Here is an 18765-nt window from a genome sequence, read left to right on the forward strand (position 1 = left end):
TTGCCTTAGGTCTACTGAACACATAGCTTTCAGAATTACAGTATTTCAGCTATGAAGAAATAATGAGGAAAAAGATAAAGATTTCTTTTGGATTCCCTTGTTTTTGTACATGTTTCTCAATATAAGAAAAGTACTTTATATATAAGGGGAGATAGAGTCAAATACATACATTTACATTCACAAAGGTTAGTCATCCTAAAGCAGGGGAGAACATTCATCTCTTCTTAAAATTTTGTTTGTGTTAATTTTGCATCCCTACTGAAATCAGTGGTGTTAGGTCCTGAACTGTTAATTAAGAAATGACAGTGTTGTAAGTTCATAAATCATAGCTTTTCTTTGGTTGTTACAGACATCTCAAAGCTTATCAAGGTAATTATGAGATTACAAATACAATATAAGTAAATGCAGAAAATTGAGATGTAGTACTATGAATGACATCATACTTGTTGACTATTGTATTAAAGTAATTCAAACAAAACTTCCATGTTTTAGCCTCGTTTGGACACAGAAAGTCCTTCCATAGATAGCATTGCTTGATTTTCACACAACCAAGTCAACTATATTGACCATCTTAATCCCCATTCACCTTCATTAGCCTCTCCTCCCCCCAGTGGTACCCACCCATTATCTCTCATTCTCTCCTAGTCCCTCCCTCCCCTTTCCACCCACAAGTTATGTAGTTCCCTTTCATCAGTGTCCAGTGAGCTCCAATGCTGCAGCTTTTTCACCCTTTTACCCTGGAGTTCTGTACCAATACTCATAAAATAAAACAGAGTGAACAAACCCCTAATGAGGGAAGACAATGCTCCATTTTTCTCTTGAGTCTCTACATATTTTACAAAGCAAAAACTATCTCCTTAGGGGAATTTGTATACAACCAATTTGAAAGTGTCTTCCTTCCAATTTACTAATAGTTTTGGAATGCAAAGATATTTTTTCCTTTTGGAGCGAAAGGAAGGCAGCCCCTTAAACAATATCTAGGTTCTTTCAGCTCAGGATTCCTCCCCTGCAATGATCCTAATACACCATCAGACACCATTCTTTCCTCCTCACATCACTCTGGGGAAACGAATTCAGAAAACTCCCAGAAACGATCAAGAAGAGATAATACTTCAGTTACTTTTTTATTATTATCATCACTCTAAGGGCCAGAACTCAGGGTCTGGACTCTGTCCTTGAGCTGATTTTGATCAAGGCTTGCATTCTACCACTTTGAGCCACAGTGCCACTACTGGTTTTTGAGTGGTTAAATGGAGGTAGGAATCTCTTAGGAACTTTTCTGCACAGGCCAGCTTTGAACTGTGATTCTCATATCTCCTGCCTCCTGAGTAGCCAGGATTGCAAGTTTGAGCCACCCCACACTTGGCTTTCCAGTTGCTATTATTACTATGAATAATTAACTCTTTCATCTCTGACACATGAATGTCATGTCATCGTGTAATGTCCATGAACCTATGGCAATCTATCTTAGTAGTTGATATGTAGGGTACAATTTCAGAACCTTCAACAATTTGAAGAGACCCCAGGCAAACTCTTAAGGAATAATGTAGGTTGAGGCTAAGAGACTGATCCCCAAGACCAGAAAGGAAATCTTAATTACCCAGTGGCCATCACCATTACCAAAAAGGATGTCTAGCGCCTAATCCAACTGCATGAGTACTAGAAATAATATTTGTCTCATCCAAGGGTTTACATAAATTGATCAGAAAATCTGTTAATTTAGCTGTCAAGTTATATAATACACAGTGGTAGAAGTAACATAAAATGATACCACAGCTAGAAATTAAAATATGCAAGAGTCCATCTCTGAACACAGGGTACTTACTGATTGATAACTGTGCTGATTGCAGCTCCTAAAAAGAGGAGCTAAATTTTGTCTGTAGGATTTCAGTTACATGACCCCCTGAGTCCCTGAACTGTCTACTCCGTGTCTATTTCCTTTGAGAAATAGTTATTGAGATTTGTGAGCATTGTATCCCTTTCCCAGCATTGCTACCATATTCCAATCTCTTGCTACATGCAGAAGTCCTTACCTGGAGACTCTGCTTTCAGGAATTTCTCTAGGATGCTTGGGCCAGGTTCTGGGATAGTTTGGTTCAACGAAAGCTGATAGTGCCCGCTGGGTGGCAGCAGCCCTCCAGCCCCTGGAGGACTGGAGGATTCACTCGTCTAAGAATCATCAAACCGGTGATGACTTATTTTAAAATCTTTATTCTCTGTTTCATATTCGCCTACTTTCTAAATAAGGAAAGCTAAAGTGTAGAGAAGGTAAGGATCATTTTTATTTTCACATGTTACTGTGCCAAGATCTAAATAACTTGTCTCCTAATTCAATAGCTGCTTTAGAAGACTTTATAATTTATTATAACTGAATGTAAGTTGAATCTTGATCCATGAAAGGTTTTTCTATTTGATGGCAGCTTACTCAGAGAATATGATATAACTTATTTGTCCTGTTGTTGTTCCCAGAACAGTTGTTAGGCCACTCAACAGTTCATTTTTAGAGTACGTAGCCTGCTCACTCTGTGGAGTCCGGGAATAGATGCTGCACAGGGAATTCTCCTTATGTCCTGGTACAGATCCCAGCGGCCTCTTTGACCCAGTTAGATGTTCTGAGAATGTGTGTTTTGGCTCCTGAGAAATGTTTCTCCTTGAGTCGAAGAACTCTGTTAGGTCAAATGATCCTTCTTTATGACTAGTGCCTACTGTGTCTTTATAATCCTTACTATTTTAATGGCTCTTATGAATCCTACTGTAACCACAGCATATTATAGGCACAGAATCACAGAATTCCTATACATGATTTTGGCTCAGTCTGTAGATCGGGGCTTTCTTGGAAATTAGGTTGAACTAGGGGAGGGTTTCCTTCTTTCAAGTCCAAGTATAATTTGTAAAATGGATACTGTTTGGCAGGTTATATTGATTTCTAGCATTCTGCGTTAACCCCAGCAAATTCAGGACCACAAGTAGAAATGCTCTGTAGTTGAATCTCACACTTCAATTCTTTTATTAATGAGTCTCAGGCATTGTCTTCTAAACATTAAAAATGCAGCATCAAATAAGTTATTTCACTTGTCAGCCTTTTGCACAATGGGACAAATATCTAATGAAAGACTGATTGAAACCAGACTAATTTCCCTGCTTCTATTCACTCCCAATTTCAGCTAACTTTTTAGTTACAGAACATTAAACTTCCTAGAATATACTCTGACCCTATCATCCCTCTCCTCAGAATGTCTGAATTTCTATATGCCTAAGCTTCAACAGTCATAATTTAGTATTCTACTTTCAGTCAATTCAAGAACTATCTGCTGATTGGAAACATAATACAGCAATATATAATATTACACATAAGCATATAAAATGTGATATATATGTATGAAACTTTGCTCAAGTAATATAAAAGTTGAAAACTTCTTTGCCTTCTGTTAAAGAGCTTAGTTTGATGGAAGAGCCATTTTTGTTAATAATTATAAAATATATTGCACTATAAGCTATGATATTGTGAGAAACCTATGTGTGACTAGGATATCAAATAAGCAGTAACCAACAATTAAATTATAATGATAATACAACATTCCTCATTTACTTATAATCTGCTTTATGTCATACCAGGGTACTATTAGACATTTAAATATATTTACATACTCTTTTGAAAACTATATTACTAAAGATGTTTCTCTTGTTGATAACATAAATTTATGAAATTTTTGGTTACCTAGAGCCACATAAAGAGAGACAAGATTCATGTTCACTTGTGAAACTACAACATAAATACCATCATACATAGGTTTTAGGTGACTGCCATACAAATGACTATAAGTTTAATGGCTTAAAAAAGCACGGATTTATTAGCCTACAGTTTAGCAGGTCCCAATCTGGATCTTATTGACCTAAAACTGTTGGTCTGATTAGCTAGACATTCTGTTTTTTTTGTTGTTACGTAGCTTATTTTTTATTTTTTTTATTGTAATTAGTAAAAGGGTTACATGATATTTGCCAGATAGAAGGTGCATTAATTCACATACATTGATACCCTTTCACATGTCTTGGTACCCATTTCCCTCCCCCCCCCACACCCCTCACCCGTCTTGGTTTTCCCCCCTTCCCTATCAAATTTCAAATAACCAAATACAAATAAATTCAATATATCAGATAACAAAGTGAGATACTATACCAATATGAGATAACCAAGGGACAGCAAAGGAGATGAGAGACAACATAGGACATTAAGGACAACAATCATTCGTTATATGGCTTTTGTTTCAATATCCTGGAAGTCCTTTCAATTTAGCTAGATATTCTTTTATGAAAGATCTGGAAGAGAGTTTCTTTTGTGGTTGTAGCACTAAGATCCTTCCAGGTGGTTTGCTATCGAAGGATGGTACTCAGTTTTTAGAGGACACTCACAGTCCTTGTCAAGTGGCCCTTCAGATCCAGTTTCAGAAGGCTGCATCAACAGTGAATGAAATGGCTCTTTTCTACCTCTTCCATTTTGCTCCTCTATGGTCACTCTCTGCATTGCTGTTTTACTTTTAAATACTTATACAATTATAGTAGACCCATTTAGATAAAGATATTTTTGATGATTCATTCTTGATATACAAAACCTATTTGCTAGATCTTTGTTTTCCAAAGAATTAATAAATTTGGTCAACTTGGATTAGTCAAAATTGACCCAAAATTCACATTCTGATAAAAAAGAACTATGTATCCAAAACAAGGGAAAATGTGATGATGCATTAAGGTCTCATAAGTTATGTGTAGTTAGTGGTCACTGTGAGTTCTATGTGTATTCAAAAGAATAAGAAGATACCTGGAATGAAAGAAAGATGATGTTGTAAGATCTTGAAAGCAATAATGCTAGAATATTAGATTCAGATGGCTTGTAAATCTCTTCAAATGATGTGATCAGGATTTAGACTAAACCTTTTATGTTCCTCATTAATGATGAAATTTATTAACCATGTAGAAGACTACTGAAATCTCAACTGATTGCATTTCTACTAATTCTGTTTGTGAATTTTGAAGGTAGAGAACAGGGTTTTGAATTCTGGCCCCGATATTTTCTTATTTTTTTTCTTTTTATGGTTGTTTTGAAATTTTATGAAGTACAGTACTAGAAACACGTGTATGTGTACACACATGTAATTGTCGATACATTTTATAGATGCACACAAATATGAAAATGCTAGTTTAGATGCAAGAAAAAGCTGATTTCGTATCTATGAACAAAATATAACAATATTGTCTCATTATTCATGCTGGAAGATACATTATTTTTTCTGTCCTATGACACCTATTCTCTTTTATTTTTGTCATCTACAAATAGGGATAATAGGACTTCTTCATTCTTTGTTTGGATCTCTTATTTTTTTTCTTGACATTACCTAGGAATTCTAGTACTATACTGAACAAGTGTAGGGAGCATAGATATCCTGTGTTATCCCTATTTGTATAAATCATATGTATGGCTATTTATCAAAAAATTTTAGAGACAAGTCAGCATTATTGTTTTCATGTGTTTCTGTCCAGAAATACATCAGGATTCTTTCATTTTTTTCTTTTTGTGCCAGGATGAAATTGTAGCTAGAGTCAGCTGATTAGAAGAAAAGCATTCTAACAACTAGTGTAGCTTTTCCTATCTAAACAAATTGGGATTAACACAAATTGATATGAATACCCATCTGTAAATAATGAAATAATCTAGGGGCTACTCAGTTGCTTAACAAACTGCCTTGAGAAATAATTCATCTGGTGACCTATCCCAGCCTTACTGGTTCTTAGTGGTGTTGTGACCTGAGATTGTTCTTGTTGTTCACCTTCTAAGACAATGTGTTCTAAAAATAATTCAGGGCAGGTGCTGGTGGCTCACACTTGTAATCCTAGCTACTGAGGAGGATGAGATCTGGGGTCTGTGGTTTGAAGCCAGACCTGGCAGGAAAATCGATAAGACTCTTATCTCTAATTAGCCATCAAAAAGCCAGAAATAGGGGCAGGGAGTTTGGCCTAGTGGTAGAGTGCTTGCCTAGCATGCACAAAGACCTGGGTTCAATTCCTAGATACTACATACATAGAAAAAGCTGGAAATGGTGGTGTAGCTCAAGTGGTAGAGTTATAGCCTTGAGAAAGTCCAAGGACAATGTTCAGTCCCTGAGTTCAAGCCCTAGGACTGGCAAGAAAAAAATTTTAAGCCAGAAATAGAATTGTGTCCTAAGTGTTAGAACATTAGCCTTGTACAAAAGAGCTCAGAGACAGTGCCTGGGGCCCAGAGTTCTAACCTCAGGACCAGAATATAATAACAACAACATCAGCAATTCAGAAGTCAATTCAGAAGTCAAAAACAGTCTAAATTGTATCTTTTTCTGCAAAATGCACAAAATATTGAGCACCTATAATCCTGTTTCCCCATCTATAAATGCAAAGTAACATAAATGGTTGTCCTTTCTCTGTAGCTAGTTTACAAATGCTTATGATCATGAGGCAATTGAAACATCAGATACCCTTTTTGTACCCAAGTCTTTAAAAAAATACCAGGCATCAGGGGCCGGGAGTTTGGCCTAGTGGTAGAGTATTTGCCTAGCATGCATAAAGGCCCGGGTTCGATTCCTCGGTACCACATACATACAAAAAAGCTGGAATGGTGCTGAGGCTCAAGTGGGAGAGCTCTAGCCTTGAGAAAGTCCAAGGACAGTGCTCAGGCCCTAAGCTCAAGCCCAGGACTAGCAAAAAAAAAAACCAAAAAACAGGCATCTGAATAAGAATAGTATAATCTCATTGTGAAAGAAAGGACAATGTTAGCCAAGGCTGGAGAGAAATCTTTGAGAGAGGTAAAAAGTGCAGCTGAAGCTTACCCTCAAAGGCTTTGTAAGAACCAAGATGACTTACCTAGGCAACTTTGTATAAGTAGTTCACATAAGACACTGTGTACTGAAGATGTAGAAGCTTGCAGAATGCAAATACCCTTCCCAGCTGTTTCCCTGTGGCAACCCATCCACCTTTCCTTCGTTCCCTGCTTCTTTCCTTCCAGTCATCCCATTTTTACCCTAAAAATCTGGGACTCATCCAAAGCATAAAAGTTTTTGTCTGAGATTGTATTATTCAGCTCTTTGCCATGGTAACAAATATATGAGATTAATGTACAGAGAAAAGAGTGTTATTCTGCCTCACAGTCCTGGAACTTATTAGTCCATTGTGGACGAGCATCATTGTCTTTAGGGCTATATCAAGTTAACATACCATGCTGGGAACATGTGTTGGAGCAAAGCCATTCATCTTTTAGCCAAGATGTAAAACAAAGGAAAAAGAAGGGCTGTGGCCCCACAAAGAACTTCAAGGCTATCCTCTAGCAACCTAAAGACCTTCTACTATGCCTTGACTCTGTGTTTCTGTTTTGCTTTGTTTTTATGTTTTTACCATCTTCCAATTGCATCTTCTTGGGGATCCAGACTCAAAAATCTACACTTTCATTAGATGTTTAAGAGACCATGAAAGCAGACATTTTAGCAGCAGGAGTTGCCAAAGCACCTTGCAACGAATCCCGACACATTACACACTGCCCCACCCATCAACCTTCTATCTCTACTCAACTTGCCTCTTACCAGGGGAGAAATACAAGTGTTGTCATCAGCCATTCTCCTGGACAGCTGGAAAAATCAGAAAGAAGATGATTATCTGATTATCTAATGTCAGAGATTAAATGTGATGCTGGTGTCCCAAGTTGAATTTCTTAGTAACTCTTTCATCTGAAATATTGTTACTTGTCACAGCTATGTTCTATTGGATGCATAATAATAATAATAATAATAATAATAATAATACCCTGAAAGTACATAGTGATTATTCATCATTTCCAAAAGCACTTTCATTCAATCATTTAAATTATTTGGCTAATATATACTGATCACTGGCTAAGATCTCAGCCACTCTTCTTAGTACTAGTAACATGGCATAGCCTCTTTAGTCAACTTCTTTAAAATTTGACTTTTTACATAGGAAAAATGAAGCTCATCGAATTGTAGTATTTCCAAGTCATATAAGTGGGAGATACATGTTCAAACTCAGGTCTTTAAAAATATGGCTGCTTCTCTTCTCCTGTGTGAACTGATGTCCATAGCTCACATGGCTTTGCAGGGATATTGTTTTTAAAATTCCCCCAAATTAAGAAGTAAATATGCATTTTGGAAAAATGTGGAAAGTTATGAATTAGTCATATATGCCTGACCCCAATAGATTCTGGAGTGAGTAGATGCTAGAATTTAATTCCAAAAGCCCCATCATGCAGGAGCTGCTCTTAGTCTTTTAAAGATTTTGCTTCAGGGTAGAAAATGGAAGTCTCCACTTTGACTCTCAGAAATAATTCATATGTGTAAATGCAGCTTTAGGAGTCTTGGGATTCTTTGCTGAATCAATGAAGTCATATATCTTACACTTATGAATAATCCTTGTGAATAATCTACAAACAAAGACTCTCGAGCAGAATAGAAGATAGAGACAGGAATCAGGCCTCTCAAATTCTTAAAAATATGGTGTTATTTTTAAAATATTATAAATAATCCACTATTGCTGACTTTTGAGCTAACTAATCATGTCTGGAATCTTATTTTATTATTTCATTGTTTTCTTTCCCCCCACCCCCAGGATACTGTCCAAATGGGTACCACGAATGTCAGAATGGCAAATGCTATAAACCAGAGCAAAGATGTAATTTTGTAGATGACTGTGGGGATAATACAGATGAAAATGATTGTGGTGGCTCCTGTAATTTTGAAGCAGGCTGGTGTGGCTGGAAAAACTCCCTGGCTGACAACTACAATTGGGTCTTGGGGATTGGCTCTCATCAAAGCCAGAGACCCCCGAGAGACCACACACTCGGAAATGAGAATGGTAGGTAATGAGGTCATTGCTGTTACCTGAATCGTATTCCCAGTGGGCATCTCCTGATCTTCCCCAACAGCAGCTGGGGAGACCACTATGGGGGATGATTCCAATCAATCAAACAAGGAGTTTGTTTGTTGCTAAGGGTGGCTGTAGCAAAGGGCTATGGCCTGGGTGGCATAAACAACAGCCACATATAAAGTCATTGTTTTGAAAGCTGGAAATCCAAGACCCAATTCTTTGTCAAGGCCAGAAGCAGAATGGTTTCCTTCATGCCTGTTGTTTAGATTACATAGCATCCTCAAAATTTACTTGCTTGGAAATGGTGGATCTCTTTGGGTTTTAGCATTATAGTCTCTCTATGAATTTCTTCTCTCCATCCAAATTCATCATTTGTATTGGGATACCTTCTAGATTTTATTTTTTATTAGAATATACTCTAGATTTTCTGCTCAACCATTTCTTCACTATCAAAGAAGACCCTATTTTGTTATGTGGTCACCTCCATAAAGACAGAAGGTGAGGACTTTTGTGTTATAGAGAGGAGGGATGCAAATCATTACAGCATAGAACAGTGAACATTAAATATTTATCACTATCTCCATAACTATGGTTTGATGAAATGTATGCTTGCCATCAGATACCTTTTATAAGTGACATGTGTTTATAATCAACGACCCTGACTCCTAATACTTACATGATCATTATCAAGTCACTTAACATTTCAGATTCTCAAATCACTCATTTATCAATGGGAGACATTTTTTTTAGCCTGTGTGCTCTCTCATAGGAACTGCATCACATCAAAGGAGGTGATGGGTAGGGAGAGAAAGGAGCTTGAAATCTGAGAAATGCTGTGGAAGTGTAACTGCTCAGAACACAGTTGTTAAGAACTGCGAAAAATTTACTTTTCTACTGAGTATCCTATGTGAGGTGTTGTACTCAGTGCTCAAGGAACAAAGATCGTTTATTATTAGGATAAAAAGGGTGTTTGAACTTACTGCACTTACGAAGTAGGGAAAAGGCTTCCAAATATAGAAATTCTGCAAGCCTTTCTAGAAACAAAGCTGCAGCAGGCTCATCATGCCATTGAATGGAAGACCTAATTCTATTCAATCACTCAGCTATACATACATAACGTGTTTGGGATACTCAAATATACACATATCAAACACAATACTTTTGCATATTAAATTAAATACTTTTTCCCTGTTAAAGTGGCTATTTTTTCATATATTTTTATTGTAATTAATAGAAGGGTTACATGATATTTGCCAGGTAGATGGTGCATTAATTCCCATACATTGATACCCTTTCACATATCTTGGTCCACATTTCCCTCCCCCCCCCCACTCCTCATCTTGTTTTCCCCCGTTCCCTATCCAATTTCAAATAACCAAATACAAATATATACAGATATATAAGGTAACAAAGTGAGATACTGTAACAATATGAGATAACCAAGGGACAGCAAAAGAGCTGAGAGATAACATAGTACCTTAACAACAGCAATCGTTTATTATATGGCTTATGTTTCTATATCCTAGAGATCCTTTCATTTAGCATCCTACTATATGGATTTTTGTATCAAGGTTTTGCTCGATTACAAATCTCTACTAGGAGAGCCCAAGGTTTTTACTGATTATGACAAATGAGGGAAACCATTGAGCCTATGTTCCTTTGAGTCTGGCTTACTTCACTCAATATGATCTTTTCTAAGTCTTTCCATTTCCTAACAAATGGGGCAATGTCATTCTTTCTGACAGCAGCATAGAATTAAATTGTGCACAAATACCACATCTTGTGATCCACTCATCAACTGAGGGACATTTAGGTTGGTTCCATATCTTTGCTATGGTAAATAGTGCTGCAATGAACATTGTTGTGCTGGTAGATTTAGTATGTCCTTGTTTCTGGACCATTGGGTAAATGCCAATTAGTGGAATTGCTGGGTCATAGGGGAGCTCTATGTTTAGTCTTTTGAGGAACTGCCATACTGCTTTCCATAGTGGTTGAACGAGTTTGCACTCCCACCAACAGTGTAGTAGTGATCCCTCCTGGCCACATCCCCTCCAGCATCTGTAGTTATTAGTTTTCTTGATCCTGGCCATTCTAACTGGAGTGAGGTGGAATCTTAGAGTTGTTTTGATTTGCATTTCTTTTATGACCAGAGATGTGGAGCATTTCTTCATGTGTCTATAGGCCATTTTTGTTTCTTCTTCAGAGAAGACTCTCTCTAAGTCTTTGACCCATCTTTTAATGGGATGGTTGTTACTTTGGAGATTAGTTTTGGATGGATTCAATTTTTTGAGCTGTTGATATATTTTAGATATGAGGCATTTGTCCGTTGTTTGGTTGGTGAAGATCTTCTCCCATTCTGTAGGCTTCCTAATTAGTTTACTAGCTATGTCCTTTGCCATACAAAAGCTCTGCAGTTTAATGCAGTCCCACTTATCCAGCCTTTCTCTGATTTGTTGTGATTCTTTGTCCTTATTAAGAAAGTTTCGACCTGTGCCAAGGAGGACTAGTGTATCTCCTATTCCTTCTTGTAAAGTTTTCAGAGTGTCGGTTTTTACCTCCAAGTCTTTGATCCATTTGGAGTTAATTCTAGTACAGGGTGTCAAAGAAGGATCCAACTGTAGTTTTCTGCAGGTGCTTAACCAGTTCTGCCAGCACCACTTGTTGAAGAGGCTATCTTTCTTCCATTCTATTTTTTTTGGCTCCCTTGTCAAAGATTAGGTGGCCATAGGTTTGTGGTTTAATATCTGGGTCTTCAGTTCTATTCCATTGGTCTTCAGGCCTGTTCTTGTGCCAGTACCAAGCTGTTTTGATAATTATAGCTCTGTAATAGAGTCTAAAGTTTGGTATTGAAATTCCTCCAGCGCTATTCTTTCTGCTAAGAAGTGTTTTAGCTATACGGGTCTTTTATTATTCCATATGAAATTTTGGATTGCCTCTTCTATTTCTTTAAAGAATACCATTGGGATATTGATGGATATTGCGTTGAATTTGTAGATAGCCCTTGGCAAGATTGTCATTTTCACAATGTTGATTCTTCCAATCCAGGTGCATGGGAGGTTTTTCCATTTCCTCAGTTCTGCTTTAATTTCCTTTTTCAAGGTTTTAAAGTTTTCATCAAAAAGGTCCTTTACATTCTTAGTTAAGCTAATTCCTAGGTATTTTATTTTCTTTGAGGCTATTGCAAAAGGTGTTGCTTTCCTGGTTGTTGCCTCATTCCTCTCACTGTTGGCGTAGAGGAAGGCAGTTGATTTTTGATTATTAATTTTATAGCCTGCTACCCTTCCAAAGTTTTGAATCAGCTCAAGGAGCTTGGGAGTAGAGTCTATAGGATCCTTTAAATACAGAACCATATCATCTGCAAACAGAGAAAGTTTCACTTCCTCTTTCCCTATTTGGATCCCCTTTATGCTTGCTTCTTGTCTTATTGCACTGGCTAGGAATTCTAATACTATGTTAAAGAGGAGTGGAGAGAGTGGGCATCCTTGTCTCGTTCCTGATTTTAGAGGGAATGGCTTTAGCTTTCGTCATTAAATATAATACTAGCTGTGTGTTTCTCATACACAGCCTTTATTATATTGAGGAATGTTCCATGGATTCCTACTTTCTACAGAGCTTTTAACATAAAAGGGTGTTGGATCTTGTCAAATGGCTTTTCTGCATCTATTGAGACAATCATGTGATTTTTGTCCTTGCTCCTGTTGATGTGTTGAATTATATTAATTGATTTCCGTATGTTGATCACCTTTGCCTCCCTGTGATGACACCTGTTTGATCATAGTGTATAATTTTTTTCATGAGTTGTTGTAGACGGTTGGCCAGTATTTTGTTGAGAAGTTTTGCATCAATGTTCATCAAAGAAATAGGTCTACAGTTCTCTTTCTTTTTTTTTTTGCCAGTCCTGGCTTGAGCTCAGGGCCTGAGCACTGTCCTTGGACTTTCTCAAGGCTAGAGCTCTACCACTTGAGCCTCAGCATCATTTCTTGCTTTTTCTATGTATGTGGTATGGAGGAATTGAATCCGGGTCTTCGTGCATACGAGGCAAGCACTTTAACCACTAGGCCAAACTCCCGGCCCCTATAGTTCTCTTTCTTTGATGAATCTCTATCTGGTTTGGGGATGATGGTTATATTGGCTTCAGAGAATGAGTTTGGTAAAGAACCTTCATTTTCAATTTCGTTGAAGAGCTTGAGGAGTATTGGTGTGAGCCCTGTAAAGCGGCTATTTTAAACCACGTTGTATTCCTTTGTATGGCATCCATGGTACACTTGGCATTGGTTTATAGTAACTGGATCATTTAAGGAATATATTTAAATGATTTGTGAAACTCTTTTGTTGATTTGATGGCACAGAGATCCTGTCAGATCAGTTCATCTGCCTACGGTGAAGCATTTTGCCATAAGCAAGGATCATTGGATATTGTTTTGTTACTAAGCTAGAGATAAGGCTATTAGATTTAGTTGTACTTTCAAAGGAAAATGCTTCTGACAGCTCAGATCATAGGACATATAACTGAGATGGAAAGTTAACCTAATCCTCTCGCTGTTGTTTTGCTTGTTCCTAGGGCACTTCATGTATCTGGAGGCTACCCCAGTGGGGCTTAAGGGTGACAAAGCCCACATCATGAGTGCTGTGTGGCAGGAATCCAGCGCTGCCTGTTCCATGAGCTTCTGGTATTTCATATCTGCAAAAGCCACAGGGTCCATTCAGATTCTCATTAAGGTAGGATCGTGGTGCAAGATACCACTGAGCTTTATGAGGGCTCCTGTGGGTTCAGTGGAGATTTTTTTTGGACTTGGCCAGAGGAAGCTTGTTTCTCCAAAAGGAGCTGCTCCTGTGACCACTTGCTCTGTGGGTTTCACTAGGCTAGGATGTTGGAACCAGTGTGGGGTTGTGTCATGCTCTATGATTTGACTGCACCCCCGTGACTCCTTCCATAATAACATACTTCATTCTACCTTGCTGATTCATTCCCTCTCTTGTTCTATTAGAGGACAGATTAGTTGTACATTTGAAACAACTATCCATATTCCCTTCCAATCTGAGTAATCATTAAGCCTACTAATAGCAGACATTGCTTCTACTCTAAGCAGACCACACACAGGACTGAATAGCTCAGGATGATGATCAAGGTGTGATTACACTGAACTGCTTATTAACAGTGACATGCTAATGCATTTTTCTTACCGAGGATTAATTGGATGTTGCCATCAGAGCTTTAATTTAGTTTAACAGAGTGACAATGTTTGGGGAACAAAATAACAGTGTAGATATTAATATTAATGAGACCTGTTTCAAAAACCTTCATTTCTAAGCAAGTTGAAGCAGTCACAAAAGAGTACGCACCTGTGTGTGTGTGTGTGTGTGTGTGTGTGTGTGTGTGTGTGTGTGTGTGTGCAGAAGAGGAGCAGTGTTTAAAACTGGTTAGAATTCCAAGAAAGCGTGCTTTGAAACATGCTCTAGAGATACTACTGGTTTAATACATGTGAGCTTTGCTGTAGTGGCCCAGTGCTGATGGATCATACCTGTTCTGAATGCCAAAGAGCTCATAGGTCTGAATGGCTCATGGCTGTACAGCTTATGTCTTACGAGAAACCTGAACTGACTTTATAACTGAAGGTTCTGCTACAATAATGTGGAAAACCAGCATAATAGGACCCAGGCAGTAACCACCAGAGGGGTTTATGTTCATGTTTAAATCTGGATACTTACTGCAATGAAGGTTAAAGCTACTCTCACAGCTGTATTTTCTTAGCAATGCTTTGAAGGTGGTGCTTGATTAGGCAAAATGTACTCTGTAAGGAAGGAAGTTGATGATGGTCTGCTGGATTTGCTTTTGATATTTCCTTCATTGATATTTACGTTCAAATTCTCTCATAATATAGGAACTAGATATTACAGTAAAATGTAAAATTAAGTGGTCTGGAGGTGTTCGTGTTGCTTATAAATCCTCTAGGACTCCTGCAGTTCAGGGAATGGGTTTCCGAAATGTAACTGCATTTTAAAAGAACTGTCATTTTGTTGTACAAACAAAATCAAAATATACTCATTTTAAAAATCCATATTTATTCTATTGGCTGAGAGTGTAGCTTGGTAGGTAAAGATCTTTCCCATTATGCATGAGTCTGGTTTTGATCTTCACTAATGAAAACAAGTGAATACATAAATACAAAGCATGTGGCTATTATGATATAGCTACAAGGACTGTGAAGGAGATAATTCTTTCATAACAGGTAGTGAGTTTATATTCATGAATTTTTGAGGCAGCCGCCTCATTTTTGGTGAGTAAGAGAAGACTGGTTTTGATCATATTACAAAGCATACCCTAGGCTTCTCTCTGTGTGGACTCATGCTGCATTGACCTCCCACACAAGTTTGAAAACATCCTAGCCAGATGGTAAACCCAATAGGCAAAGGGATTTTTGCCTTTCCTTTCTTTTCTACTTCTGGGATAAAAAGAAAAAAATGTTCCTGGTTTCTGCATGTGCCCTTTCTGGCTCAGTTCCTTCTGCTGTTTCACACAAAGATCCCCTTCTGTGTTTTCCGGGCAGAACCTGAAAAGATTCAGCCTTTGGAAAAATTTAACCTTGACAGCTTTTGCCTTCTAAGAGGATTATTGTCCTGTGTCATTCAAAGCTCTAAGAATGAATCCTATACACACTTGGCAGTCATTTATTTATTTAATATTGATAGTTGTAGTTATTGACATTTATTCTATTTCAACAAATAGATTATCAGCATTGACAAATAAATTAAGAAGACTCTATTCAAAAGCTCAGGCTTGTGGTGGTGGTGCACACCTGTCTTCTCAGATATATAAAGATATTGGCAAGATGTTTGCAGTCACAGATTGCCTAGGGGAAAAGTGCTGTGCACAATATGGAAAATAGCTAAAGCAAAATGGGCTGGGGGAATGGCTCTAGTGATTGAATGCTTGCCTCATGAAGATAAGGCTCTGAATTTTAAACCCCAATCACACCAAAAAAATTAAGAAGCTAATTTTTTCATTGCTTTGCTGTTTGACTTGCTTATAAATAGAAAAACAATCCCTAAATTGATCCAAACCACTTTTTTGAGAGTAATAGAAATCTTTCAAAACAGATTTTGCTGGGCACTGGTGTCTCATGCCAGCAATTCTAGATATTTAGGCGGTTGATAGTTGAGGATTGTGGTTCAAAGCCAGGAAGAAAAGTAAATGAGACTCTTACCTTCAACTGGAAGTGGTGCTATGGCTCAAAGAGGTAAAGAGCTAGCTTTGAGCAAAAGAACTCAGGGACAGCATCCAGGCCCAGAGCCCAAATCCCAAGACTGACCAAGAAAAAAATATGAGCTTATATAGTAACAAAGAATTCATTAGATAGAAGAATTACTATCTTCCAGAGGCTGCTTAGAATAAACCATATTCCTGGGTATAGGTTTAGCCAATGGGAAGCATTGACTAAATGTTGCCCCATGGGAAGCAGCAACAATAGATTATTTCAGATGCCTTTATAAGAAATTGTCATAAGTCTAAGCTCAGAGTAACTTGATAAACTGGACGCCAATGGATTATACCTATATGGTAGCTTGCTCAGGAGACTGAAATCAGAGCATTAAGGTTTGAAGCTAGCCAAGGGGAAAACATTTGAGAGACTTTATCACTAAAATAACCAGCAAAAAGGAAGGGCTGAAAGTATGGTTCAAAACAAGGGCATGCAAAAGCTATTAGCACACGATGTCATTGCAGCATTATTTACCATAGCTAAAATATGGAACCAACCCAGATGACCCTCAGTAGATGAATGGATCAAGAAGATGTGGTACTCATACACAATGGAATTCTATGCTGCCACCAGAAAGAATGACATTGCCCCGAAGACTTGGGAAAAATCATATTAAGTGAAATAAGCCAGCCCCAAAGGAACATAGGCTCAATGGTTTCCCTCATTTGTAATAATTAGTGCACATCTAGGATTCTCCTAGCAGAGGACCACAATAGCTCAAAATCTATGTACATATGGATATTCAGGATGAGATTAAATGAAATGAACTCTAGGGTATGAAATAAGAGGTTTATCTTTATGATTGTTGTTCTTAATGAACTATGTAAAGTTACTTCTTTTCTCTTTTTTCCACTTATGGTTAATCTCATGGGGTTAGTGTATCTGGCTTTGTTATCAGATATATTGTACATACGTTTGTTTATTTGAAATATGGAAGGGAAGGGGAAAAACAAGATAATTGGGAAAGGGGGATAAAAAACATGAGGAGTTATCAAGCTTTAGGAAGTAATGTATCCATTACCTGAAGAATGTAAATGTAACCCCTCTATACATTATCCCGACAACTAAAAAAAGAAGAGGAAGAGCACTGCCCGGAAAGAGGAAGTCCCTAAGTTCAAACCCACTAATGGCAATCATCATCATCATCACCATCATCATCATCATCATCATCATCATCGTGATAATGATGTAAATTGATAAGCTAGGGCATGAACTGGGATATTCTGAAATTAGGATTGGGTCTCTATACAATCAGTTTCATTTCTGCCATATGTTTGAGTGTTTGCAAATATCAACAAACATATGTTATCATGTTAGTCTAAAATAAATAGGCAGTGTCATTTTGGGGGTTAGTAACTATTCATTTTAAAGATGCTATACTTTTAAATGATTTCTTAGTTTTACCCAGCTTTTAACTCATTCATATTCAGTGTTAATTTTCTCATTATACTTCAATAAGTTTCTTTTCAGACTACTACAGATTTAGCATAAAAAGTAAAGGAAGCAAAAAAAAATTGTGCTAATTGAAATTAACTCCAGGATATGGAAACAGGAAAAAAGTAAAGGAAGCAATGAGAAAGAAAATAATGGATCTACCACACGAAAGCTGACTTTTATGGATCTAATTTTACTCCCATCATTTTTATTATTTAACTTTGTTTTATTCCGATAGAGTTAAATAAAATTTAGTAACCTGGAGCTTTGAGCCTACCAAAAAGAATTTGGAAAAGTCTTGAAATTTGCTTTGACAATTTATTTTTTTGTAGTCTGAAGTTTATCCAGCCTCAACCAGAAACAAAAGGCCTTTGCGCCCTTTCAGCTAGTCATTTAAATAAAATGCAGGAACACCTGCTATCTGAAAAGCATTATCCTCTTTTGGAAATACTCCATCTGTAATAAACTGTTGGTATTTTAATCAAGATGACTGCATGCTTTAGGGAATTTAAATCTGTTTAATTGAAGGCATTCAGGATTATCCATTATGTAGTCATGGTAGACCACAAAATATATTCATGCCAGAAGTGCTTGTATACCAAGAGAGCTCTCCTCATGGAGCAGCCTAGTTATGCTGAGAAACCATAATTAAATTACTTCATTGCTTTATCTTGCTTAGTGGTACAGGGGATTTTAGAGTTCATGGATGTCCTTTAAAATAAATTTAAATTATTTATTTTACAAATGAAAGAAGTAAGTCTAAGATGTAATATTTCTTGCCTTGATTCAAAAATATTTTTTAAAGTGAGATAGATCTAGTCTATTTGACTTCAAACTTGGGGCTTTTAAAATTTCCTTCCTGGATATTCCATCTCCTAATCTCCATATTCATAGTCTTGTAGGTTCCATATGAGTGGAATGTGCTAACATAGTTAGAAACATTCAAAAAGAAATTATACCTAAACATGTACAGACTTTTTTTGTCATTATTTCCTAAACAGCACAATATAATTACTATCTGTGTCAAATTCACATTGTTCTAGGTTCTCTAAGGGTTTAAGAGATGATTTTAAAGTATATGAGGGAATTTGCAGATTACATATAAACATCACGTAATTTTATGTAGGAACTTAGCAACTATATGGCCTTATATATCTAGGTTTTAGTCTATTGT

General features: G+C 37.2%; 1 protein-coding gene across 5 annotated transcripts in view; it reads left to right on the plus strand.

Annotated features, from left to right (window-relative positions):
- The window catches only part of Malrd1 (MAM and LDL receptor class A domain containing 1), a 361316-nt gene that overhangs the window by 189013 nt on the left and 153538 nt on the right, over positions 1–18765 (plus strand). For all 5 annotated transcript variants that reach the window (XM_090318992.1, XM_090318991.1, XM_090318993.1 and 2 more), the window contains 2 exons: positions 8641–8886; positions 13460–13617. In XM_090318992.1, coding sequence (XP_090175118.1) covers positions 8641–8886; positions 13460–13617 — 404 coding nt within the window. The remainder of the gene's footprint in view (positions 1–8640; positions 8887–13459; positions 13618–18765) is intronic.

Source organism: Megascapheus bottae, chromosome 26 (genome assembly GCF_031878675.1).
Source record: "Megascapheus bottae isolate mThoBot1 chromosome 26, mThoBot2.hap1, whole genome shotgun sequence".
Lineage (NCBI taxonomy): Eukaryota > Metazoa > Chordata > Mammalia > Rodentia > Geomyidae > Megascapheus > Megascapheus bottae.